The following is a 12430-nucleotide window of genomic DNA, read 5'->3' on the forward strand; positions in this document are numbered from 1 at the left end:
ATTAAGACTCCCACTGACTCCTTGACATATAAGATCCTTTTGTCAATAAACATTTCTTGACAAACAAATATTCAAGAGTTAGTGTAGATTTTATCAAGACTCTTCATAAATTGGTTCTAGTTGGTCTTTGTCTTATCCAAGACATCACAACTTTCCACATTTGATGAATGTTATAAACCTTTAATACTTTTCACTCATTGTCACAATCTTAACTTTAACACTAGTTTTGGAATGAAGTATGATTGACTTCTTGATTTAACCATTTCTTCAATCCTTGATTCCTCTTCTTAAACATACAATTGTACTAAGACTCACTTAGAGGATCAATTGAGATATGGTTCTTAATCATTAAGACCTATCGTAAAGCATAAAAGGTACTCTCCCTTCTTCTTAGAATGGAGAAACTTTTATCTTTCTGCCTACATGATTCTTCTTATTCATTTTGCTATTGATTTAAACTTTTTTAATCAATTCATAATTACACTTAATCTTGTAAGTATAATCATATTTACTAAACCTTTAGTAAATCATGACGAATATCATTGTTACTCTTATGGTGGATTTGATTAACACGCAACTTTGTGTACTCGATCTCCTAGTCCTTCACTTGACACTTTGTCAATGAATTAGTCTAATTTCCAAATATGAAATTTCTCATTCATCGTGCAACCAAGTTGCATGATTCCAAGTTTCTGTCCGATTGAAACTTGGGCGATGAGAAACTCTTCCTTATTTGGTAAATTCTCGACTTTCCATAAATAACATGATAAGAACCAAATCCATTATTGCTAATAATAGAAACATTCAAACATCAATTTTTCATATACGCCATTGTAAGGATAAATAAATAATATAAAATCAAAATTTATTTTATTGCGGAAAAATTTTGTCCTTACAATGCAATTCATTGAAAAACCATGCTAATACATCTTTCTTAGCAATCTAATTCTAACTCTAAGTAGTAGCTCAAGAATCTAATCTTCGAGAAATGCGATCGAAATCCTTTCCTTCACGGTTAGATTCTGCTCACTTCTTCCCTTAAGCTTCCTTTCTTTTCTTCGATCCTACAAAACATCAATTGTAATCTTATCACATTATGTATTAGGAATCTAGAATAGAAGCTTAAAAGAGTTAGTTAATGGATTTTACCTATATTAGAGCCATACGTTTCGACTCTCCCATCTCTAAGATCTCTTAGGTAAATGGGGCAGCTTCATCTCCAATGCCTTTTTCTCTTGGCAATAAAAGCAAATTGACTCTTTTGGAACATGAAATGGAACTACTTCAGACATTGTCTTTCTCTTATGATCAAACTTTTCGATCATAGCATGTCTTTCGTTGCCATTGTCTATATCCATAGAGGTCTTGAAGGCAGATTCACCAATCAACTTTGCTTTTCTATTGTGCCAAACCATTGCTGATTCAGCAGCAATAAGCATATAGGTGAGATCTATAAGGGTCACGTCGCGGTTCATCATATAGTACTCTCTTACGAACTCACTATATGAGTTAGGAAGTGACTGAAGAACCCAATCAACAACTATTTCCTCACAGACAACGGATCTCAACATTCTTAACCTATCAATGTGTGACTTCATCCCTATGACGTGTGCACACACCGACTTTCCTTCTTTATGTTTACTTGCCAAAAGGGATTGAGTGATCTTGAACTTTTCAAGCCTTTGAATTTGTGGGTTAGGGAGAATAATTAGAGGAGGAGGAGGAAGTGAAGTATGATCTCTTGTTCCTCGATCAAATCGTGGAATATCATCTTCATGTGGAATGCTTGTTCCACGGGATTTGAGAAGACCATAGTTGTCAAACTTTGACATCTACAAAACGGGAGAAAACGAATTCAAGTTAGTTGATTGATTGAGTCCTTAGTAAATCACCCAAATGAGATACTAAGGCTAAGACCCAAAACAAAATTCTACAACTCGGGAGAGGGATGCCGTAACCCAAATTGCAGAACATTTGAAGGTAAGTGAATGACGATTCACTAATTTCCACCATGAAAAACGAAAAAGAAATTTAAGTTTTAAATCTATGAAAACTCCTAGTTCCTTTGAGATTCATTGAACTTTCAATGGCATGTTTAAATCTCGATATGCCCCTCTTGTTTGTGACTGGGATGCCGAGGATCACAAAGCGGGTGTGAATAACCATGCAAACTACATGGTGCCCTAACATGTTACAGTCACCTATTCGATGTGCCGTAAAACCACACATGCTCCACCGAACTATGAAAAACATTGAGTCACCCTTTGCTACCTTTGCTTAGAACCATTTAGTGTGCCGGTAAACCACACACGCTCCACTAACGTCTTCGCAAGGGCACAAAGTGTAATTTCATGGAATTGCATCAATTCAATTTTGCCTAAATAACTAAGATTGGGAATTTAAAAACATTTAGTTACTTTAGTATATCATTATACTTATAATGGAAGGTTTTGTCCTATCCTACCCGTTCGGCTAACGACCCTCCACTAGTCAAGAGTGCGGTGGGTAAGAGTGGATACCCATTCCATCGCCATTTTATAGGCAATTTCCTTAAACACCCCTTATAGACCAGCTTCGTGAATGAGGCCTACTAACGGTAAGACTGACTTTTACTCATACATATATACAATGTTAGACATTTAATGTTATATATAGTATAGGGTGTATTTTACACTTTTAAAATACTATGTGGTCAAATTTAATAATTACACTTTTAATTCAATTAAATTGTTAACCTAAACTTTTATGGATTTATTAAACCTCTTTTAATTATACACCTTAATTAATTAATAAAACCATAAGGGTGTGATTTGAACCTTTTCAAAACAATACTAGGGTTTTAGAATTTAACATTCCTAATTAAACTTTTAATCAACTTTTAAATTCCAAAACTTGAGGGCAAGTTTTGAAACATTTCAAAAACATTAGGGTTTAGAATTTAAATATACATTAAAATTAAACTATTAATCAAAATTTAAATTCCAAAACTTGAGGGCAAGTTTTGAAACCTTTTTCAAAACATTAGGGTTTCAACTATTTAAATTTCAAAACAACAAAACTTTTGGGTTCAAATTTAAACTATAAAACCTAAAGGGGAAAATATGAAACTTTTCATAACAACAAGGATCAAATAACAAATAATCTAAAATTAACATTTAATCACATAATTATCCATATTTGATTTATTTAATGATTTCTTGCAAAACAATTTATCAATTTAATCAAAATAATTAATCAATTATCACATAAGGAAACAAATATTTTATTAATTGATAAATATCTTCAATTAGATCAAGAATATAGTCAAATATATCATAAAATTGGATTTATATTGATCTAACGTGATAAGGTAACTATCCCAAAGCAAAAACAGCAAGAAATCCCGAGATATGCTCCATCTGACGAGTTGACTCGTCGAGTTAGGCTTGGACTCGTCGAGTCTGCATGGACTCGACGAGTTCAGCTATGGACTCGGCGAGTCCAGCCTCCAGAAACCAAAAAAATCGAATTTTTCATACATATCAAGCATCAATACAATAGAAACCAGTCTAGGCTCTGATACCACTGATGGGTTTTGGTCCTAAGAACATCCTATGTGCTCATACAAACCCTAATGCTTGGATCTAGGTTTCTCTATTGAACATGCAAGTTATCCAAGACTATAAACCCTAATTCTAGCATTCAAGTAATCATATTAACATGAGAATAGGTTTAAGATGTTACCTTGATTGTTATGTAGCAATAACAATCCCAAATCTCCTTGTATTGACTTTAGAAAGCTTAGAGTCACAAATGTCACTCCTCTAATGGTTCACAAACACCATAAGCAAGAGGATGAAGAGGAGAAAGGATGGAGGCTGCCCAAAACGTGTTCTAACCCTAGAAGAAAGCTTATACACGTTTTTGGTCCTTAAGGGGTCTATATATAGTGAGGCAATTAGGGTTATCTAACAAGGAAACCCTAATTTGGTTGCTTAAGCCCTAAGCAACCCATGGAGCCCTTTCCTTAAGGCCTTGGACGATTTCATATGGGCTTCCCCCATAGAATTCTTCCACCTTATAATAAAAGGCAATCCATGGCCCAAATTGCAATTATCCTATAATTACAATTCCAGTCCCTTAAGTTTAATTAATCTCTTTTAGTCACAAAACTAATTACCAATTAATTATTGACTAATATTAATTAAACAATATGATTTCTCCTTTAATATATTATTCTCACAATATATTAATAAATCATATTTAATCCTTTCTCTCCATAATTCATCCTATCAAGTTGCTTTGGTGAAGGCAACCCAAAAGGACCATGCACCATCGGGTCAAGTACATACCAAAATAGTTATGGACTTAGACACTAATCCAACAGGAGGTGCCGAGATCCTCCACCGAGATCAGGAGTTTTCTGGGGTTGGCCGGCTACTAGCGGAGGTTTATCAGAGATTTCTCCAAGATTGTTGTTCCTCTCACCAAGTTGACCCGGAAGGGCGTTGCTTTTGTTTGGGGTCCTGATCAGCAGACCTCGTTTGAGACCCTTCGTCGGAGATTATGCGAAGCGCCAGTGTTAGCGCTTCCGGAGGGAATGGAGGACTTCGTGGTTTACTGCGATGCATCTAGATCAGGGTTATGTGAAGTGCTTATGCAGAGAGGGCACGTGATAGCTTATACATCGAGGTAGCTGAAGCCTCATGAGACGAGGTATCCCACCCACGATTTATAGTTGGGGGTAGTGGTGTTTGCCCTCAAGATCTGGCGCCATTACTTGTACGGGGTTCGGTGCACCATTTACACGGACCACAAGAGCTTGAAGTATCTGATGGATCAGTCTAACCTGAATATGCGCCAGAGAAGGTGGTTGGACGTGGTAAAAGATTACGACTGTGAGATTCTGTATCACCCGGGTAAGGCTAACATGGTAGTCGATGCCCTGAGCCGCAAGGCGGAGAGTGCCCCGATCCGGGATATATGCATGAGGATGACAGTGATGACTCCGGTATTGGATACCATTCGAGAGGCCTAGGTGGAGGCCATGAGACCAAAGAACCGTACGAAGGAGCGAGTGATCGGCCAAGTATCCGAATTTGTGATGGATAGCCGGGGACTTATGACCTTTCGAGGTCGGATTTGGGTGCCTTATGCGGGCGAGGATCGTAGCACTTTGATGGAGGAGGCACATAGGTCGAGATTTTCAATCTATCCTGGGGCCACTAAGATGTATTTGGATCTGAAGAGAGACTATTGGTGGCCCTGTATGAAGAGGGTAGTAGAAAGGTGCTTGACCTGCCGTCGGGTCAAGGCAGAGCACCAACGTCTACATGGTCCATTGCAGCCTTTGTAGATTCCCCAGTGAAGGTGGGAGCAGATCTCGATGTACTGTATCACCAAATTACCAAGGACGGCGCATAGAGTTGATGCGATTTGGGTGATTGTGGACCGGTTGACGAAGAGTGCTCACTTCCTTGCTATTAGTGAGAGCTCTTCTGCTGAGAGGCTGGAAGAGATTTATGTGCGAGAGGTGGTAGCTTGGCATGGAGTGTCAACGTCCATAGTGTCGAATCAGGGATGTGCGTTTTACTTCCAGATTCTAGAAGAAGTTCCATGAGGAGTTGGGAACACGATTGCATTTTAGTACCGCCTACCACCTACAGACAGACGGACAGAGTGAGCGGAAGATTCAGACGCTCGAGGACATGCTTCGGGCATGCATTATGGATTTCGGTGGGAGTTGGGACACATACCTACCCTTGGCTGAGCTTTCCTATAACAACAGCCATCACTCAAGCATCAGTGTGCCTCCCTTTGAGCTTCTTTATAGGAGGAGGTGTCGTACCACCATCTGTTAAGGAGAGGTGGGGCAGAGAGTTATGGACGGCACTGAGATAGTGCTGAAGACGACCGAGCAGATTCAGTAGGTCGGGCAAAGGTTGCAAATGACACAGAGTCGTCAGAAGAGTTACGCGGACAGACGACGATCCGAGCTTGAGTTCCAGGTCGGAGATTTTGTGCTTCTGAAAGTTTCCCCATGGAAAAGAGTAATCCGGTTTAGGAAGCGGGGCAAATTGGGGCCTCAATATATTGGACCTTTCAGGGTGATTGCCAGGGTAGGCAAGGTAGCATATCAGTTGGAGCTACCTGAGGAGTTGAGCCAGATCCATAACACCTTCCACGTGTCCCAGTTGCAGAAGTGTGTGGCTGATGAGACAACAATAGTACCATTAGAGGACATTCAGGTGGATGCAAGCCTGAATTACATCGAGAGGCCGATCGCGATCCTAGATAGGAAGGTGCAGGTTCTGAGGAACAAGGAAGTGCCTCTGGGTCAGGTCCAGTGGCAACATCGGACACTACAAGAAAAATACCCTTTAATGACGCGCAAACCATGACACTCGTAGATTTACTATACGCATTATTGTGTGTCCATAAAAATAATGTCAGGTTTCCAAAAACTGAAGGATAGAGGTCACGCATTTTTGCGTGCCCTTAAATTAGTGTCTAAAAAAACACATAGGGCACCTAACGAAAAAAGGGTGTCCTCTAAAGGTGTCGCTTTATATTTTTTAATGAAGGGGCGCGTTCTCCAAATTTTTTTAATAGCCGGGAAATGAAATACCAAAAAATTAAACACCCCGCCATTTATCTCCTTCTCCTTCTACAATCCTCTACCAATGAACCCTAAAAAAATGGGGGTATCTCTAACCTTCGCTTCTTCTCAGCCTCTTGTATCATCCGAGAGGAGCTTACAGTAGCAAAAAAATGGCGGACTCATTGGTACTCCGCGGCACGATGAGGGCCCACACCGATTGGGTCACCGCCATCGCCACTCCAATCGACGACTCCGACATGATCGACACCTCTTCTCGTGACAAATTACTGAATCACAAATACGACCCCTTATTGGAGATGAGAAGCCTCAAGGCTGTAAAGATTATGTCGTCGTCATACCCGAAAACTCCCAGGTCGATTATCCCTCATTTAAGCGCAGTGTCACTTAATTTTGATAAATTCCTCACTTGGTTGTAATGGATTCTACACATCTAATTTGGGTTTTTATTTTTTATTCTACAAATCCTTGCTTCCGGTCAGCCTAACTCCTTCGCAATATTTAGGGCTCGTTTCCCCTTTCCCTCCAGCCGAAAATTTCCCTTCCCTCCATGAAAGTTGAAATCGACAGCCAAAGAAATTTCCCATCCCTTCATTGAAAAATTCCTTTTCTAAAATTATAGTTTGATCGACTATATTCATGCTTCCCTCACCTTCAACAAGAAGCAGTAAACCGCCGCTCACTGGCCAAACTTCAAGTTAGGGTCTCACCTTCAATAGTGTTCGGTGATTCCCACAATACTTCAATTGATCTTCGGTTTTTACTAACCACGTAATTACAGGTCTCACCATCGATCTCTGGTCCAAGTCTACTAAATATTAAGTTGATTTCTTCTCCATCAGAATGATCTTCTTCCACATGTATGTATTATTTATTCTATGTTCTTTGCTGCATTTTTTCTCTAATGGTTTGTCTAGCCGTAAATTTGATTCTTATTCTGAGGTCTAATTAAAAATTTTCTGATTGTGAGTACTGATTAAGAATTTGATAAGTGTGTGTTATACTAATTTCATTTCTTTTGCTATAGTTAATATTTTGTTTCTTATTGTGAGCCTGATTAAAATTTTGATTACATTTATAGGTAAGTATATATTATGTGTGTTGGTAATGTTCTCTCTGGATATATGTTATTGTGCCTCTTGGACATGGAACTTGAACTATGAAACTCTTAAATAAGGTAGATGTTGTTGTGTCTTTGGTTGTATGTTAGTATGTCTATATGATTTATGTGGGTATTGGTTCCATTGTTATATGTTAACGTATCTTAAGTTGTTAACCAGATACAGGTCAAACTTTTGTTAATTGGGTGCAAAGATAACAAGTGTCAATAGAATATGATAAACTGTAGGCGTCGGTATGCAAAGTGCTATTAATTATTGTCTTTTTTGGTTTTAATTTGCATTATTTTTTTTGAGTTAAGAACTTTACATCTTGCATCAGTACTCGCCTTATAAAGCTTATCGGTCTGTTATTGTTTTGTTTGAGGTTTTAATAGTTGTTAATACTACAAAGTATGTTGAAGTTGTATTGATCAGGTTCCAGGTATGCTATACAGACGCGTGGTAATGTATATATGGCTTTCAACAACAAGGTACTTACTTGTTATTATACATTTCTCTTTAATTATTGCAATTATATCATAATGTCACTGGTCTTTCAGGATGCTAGCATGGCTGTCCCTTTGCTCTTACCTGTTCTTTTACCAATGGCTCAAATATCTTTCTTCCTCAAGCTTCAATAATCTTGCTTTATCAAGCTGCATAAAAAAGAAGCCTAATCAAATGTCATCTTTGAATACACATGAAGACACAAAACACAAAAACTATGACAACTTATTGTGTTTTTGATAATTTAACTCCAACACATGTATTTTGGAGAAACATGGTGTTTAAGATTACAGTGGAGCTTGTATTTATAGATCACCAACCTGAGTTAAATCAACTTACTGATGTTGTAAGCATATTGATTCCCCTTTCAAGTTCACCTTTCTAGACCCCTCCTCACTTCTTTCACTAGAACCACTTCCATTAATCAAATCCCATCTTTTACTCTTCCTCTGAAACGTGTACTTGATAACTCTATCAGTCAACGATTGACTTGGAACCTTTGTTTCTGAACTCTTTAATGGTGGATCAACCTCCATTTATGTGCTCGTATTATTCCATCTTTCTCTATAATTCTGCTTTCACCATTACACGTTCTTACTAAATCTTTGTCAGAGTTTTCCTCTAAAAGTTTGACTGAAGTTGGAGAAGTCAATCATGAATTACCAGCCGTTAGATCCATCTCCTTTACTACTTCTTTCTCCTCCACAGAGGGTGTTATATGTAATTTATCAACTACTTCATCCTCTTTGACAATTGACTCGGGCTTTGTGTCATCTATTTCTGGTGGGGTCCGTTCGCATGCTCGGATTCTTTGAGTACACCCGTTTATATACAATTCGGTTTCTTTGCTTCTCACGATTATAGAAGGTAAATCCATGTTGCTGATTAAAGATTTCTTTAATGGAAATAAAGAATTATAAAGTCTCTGACTTTTTGAATTGGGTTGTACTTCGGTAACAGGGGGTTTAGGAATTGATGCATTGTTTACTTGTACATGATGCTTTACTTGTTTGCTTCTTGGGAACCTCTCAAGGTCTACTTCAACTGCTCTCAACTCTTCCCTGAGGTCTTTTACAATGTCTTCAGCTTCCTGAAGTTGTGCTTCTAGTTCTTCAATTTTCTTTTGTTGTGTGCATGATGCCACTGCAGCTTCATTAGCTCGCCAAAATTTTCAAATGGGTATTCATCATAAGTTTACTTGTGAAAGTTGTCAATGGGAGGAATAAAATGTCACACCCCCAAACCAGAACGGCGGAAACGTTCGGGGGCGGAGGACGTCATATTCAGTATCATAACAGTTCATAGAAAGGAAAGTACACACCACCATATATTTTAAAGTTTCCAAAATGTTTACATAATCGTATTCGTTACTTGTTCAAAAGATAAATACAAAACATCCTTCAAAAGAAGTAATTAACGTCAGCACGTTAATCCCCAAAAGTTGATTTCCAAATCTGCTTAGCGGTTCCCTGAGAATACAAGTTATTTCAAAGAAAAAGTGTCAACAATTAAGTTGGTGAGTTCATAAGTAGTGTTTTGAGAAAATGTACGCCATTCGAAAGTTCGTGTATGTTTTCCAGAAAACGCACTGTTTCAAATGTAAGGAGTTATGATTTGTTGTGTTGAAAATGAATGTATTAGATCCAGAAAATCTCATATTTTCCCTAATGGTTGAGGTATGATTTGTTGTGTTTTCCAAGAAAAACCCTTATTTTCTTATAAAAGTATGAAATGCATATGAATGTTCGTGTTATAAGTTGCAACTAATTGTACCGAGAAAATCCCTTATTTTCCTATTAGTTGTTTGGTTTGTATACAGGAAAAACCCTTATTTTCCTGACATAACTGGCAGTCTCTAAGACCGAAAATCGCAAGCAACCGACGTGCTCGAAAGGTGTGGCATAGTTTTATATAATAAAGCTATACGAAGATCGCATTTGTTAGATGAAGAATAGTTTTAATAGCTACTCTTTCATAAAAGCATAATACCATAATAATTGTATATCCGATGAGTTTTATAACCATACTAAACATAATATGCCTGTAGCGACGTTCTTCAGGCGTCGTAGCGTTATGACAACTGTCACCCCAAAAGACGGACTGTAGCTAACAGTCAGGGCGCGGGATCATGACTTCCCGTATAGATCTATACACATTTGACACGTTCTCCGAACGGGAGACTCTGGTTATAGACAGGACTTGTAGCGATACCTTTTATCAAAAAGGCAGTGTTTGAAGATGTACACGTCTCATGGATTCTCAACTAAGTCTGTATTAAAGTAGTAGTTTTGTATGCAAAGTTTATCCTTTTTCACAATGTTTGACAAAGCATAAATCATAAGTTTTTAGAATGTATAAAACGGTTTAGCAACGAAGAATACTTTGGAATTTCTAAATACTTTGTATAAATCTAGTGCATGCGAAGTATGACAAGAGTTTTCACATAGTAGTAATAAATCACAAGTGATTCATTTGATAAAAACGAGTAAAGTTAAATTTTTGATGTAGAAGACAAGTTTGTAAACAAAACATATATATGTATATGGTTATATATATGTATAAGTTTTAAAGGATGATTTGGCATGTTTCGTAATTGTTGTTCATATTCTTACGTTTTTATTAGAAACTTTGCATGAAATAATCCTTAAGTTTGATACTAAAGACCTTTTTGTACTTATTACTTTTGTAAAAATGGTCATTAAACATATTTAAATGATTGTGTTTTAACTTCCTTAATGTATAAACATTACTCAAAAATGTTAGAAGGTGTTAATAAATCTATAAACCACTTTTGACAGTTTTACCCTTTACTGTCCCTGTTTTTAGAAAACTCATAGAAAAATCATCGTAAGTCAAAAACTGAATCCGTCACCTCTGAGAGTTTATAAAATAAGTCTACTTTGCTCCTAATTTTTATTATGATTTTTAGTGGTCTCAAACTAGTGTGAAAATGAACATCTTCACAGACTGGTCCGAAATCACTTCTGAAATGACAGGCAGTTTTATAAAAATCGCCATAAATTGTAGAAAAATCGTATGAACGCGTGCGAGTAGTCATTAGAAAGGTATAAACTTGAACTATTTGCATATTGTACAGTTTTGAAAGATATTAAGTTTAAGATGGTCAAAACAGTCCGTGAACAGGACTCAACTTTTCTGTAGAAAGCTGTCATTTAAATTTGAGTTATATTTAGTGTTCTAACTTGTATCCCCCCCCCCCCCCCCCCCCTTAAAACTTGAATAAAACATGAAAATGTAGGGGTATGAACTCACCTTATGTGAATACTTGAAGAATGGAAAGTTGAAGATGAACTTTTGGTTGTTGGTTTGATGCTCCAAAACAGCCACTCTTTTGGCTATGTTGCTGTCACGAAAATTTCACAGCAAAAGTGCAAGAAAAAGGGTAGTTTACTCACTGTTTTGAATCAATAATTTTGAGTATCAAAACAAGTAACTTCCAGGGGTATTTGGTGGTAAAAATATCAAGCAAAAGGAAGGTGTAGATGGGTGAAATGGTGGCTGAAACACAAAAGGGACAGCAACCCTTTAGTTCATGGTTTTGATGGCTTTGGAAGGAAGTTCTTGTGCTTGAAAATGAGATGAAGGTTGAGAGTAATTACTTGGAGTATTGGCTGGTCAAATGAGGGTAAAATGAAGAGGAAATTTCGTGGTTATGAAGGAGGAAAGGGTGGAAGAGGATAAGGGGACAAAACCTAGACTAGCTTGTGATGGGATGTGAGTTTAAGTGATGTGATCTTGTCTAGCCACTTGCTTGGGTGGTTGTTTAGAGATAGAGTTAGTTAACTAACTAACTACTAGTTATTTAGTTAGTTAGGAGTTCTAGTTAAGGAGAGGGAAGGTCTTAATCTTGAAAATTAGAAGAGGGATTAATAAGCATTCTTAGTAAAATGTCTTAAGTGATTAAGCACTTATTAGTTAAGTTGGCACTTATCTCCACCAATTCTCTTATCTTAATTGATTTAGACATCATAAAACTTACATGAAATCATTTTAATTCATGACTTATAACTAGTCATTCACTAGATAATAATACATATATACAAATACATACATGTATACTTAGTATAAAATAACAATGTAGTTTTTGTGTATTTGAACTTTAATGTTTATGTTTTATTCTTTTTATTCAAAAACACTTAAATACATTTTAATTATACCTTATAATAATTCATTTTATATTTTAATTTATTTAAATATAAAATTT

At 37.0% G+C, this 12430-nt stretch overlaps 1 protein-coding gene across 1 annotated transcript; it reads right to left on the reverse strand.

Moving 5' to 3' along the window:
* Positions 1–8759: 8759 nt before the first annotated feature.
* LOC128127978 (uncharacterized) lies at positions 8760–9370 on the reverse strand (the record flags this gene model as incomplete). Its single annotated transcript, XM_052766732.1, has 1 exon — positions 8760–9370. A coding segment is annotated over one exon (513 nt), but the record flags the coding sequence as incomplete, so codon positions are not given.
* Positions 9371–12430: the final 3060 nt, after the last annotated feature.

Source organism: Lactuca sativa, chromosome 8 (assembly GCF_002870075.4).
Source record: "Lactuca sativa cultivar Salinas chromosome 8, Lsat_Salinas_v11, whole genome shotgun sequence".
Lineage (NCBI taxonomy): Eukaryota > Viridiplantae > Streptophyta > Magnoliopsida > Asterales > Asteraceae > Lactuca > Lactuca sativa.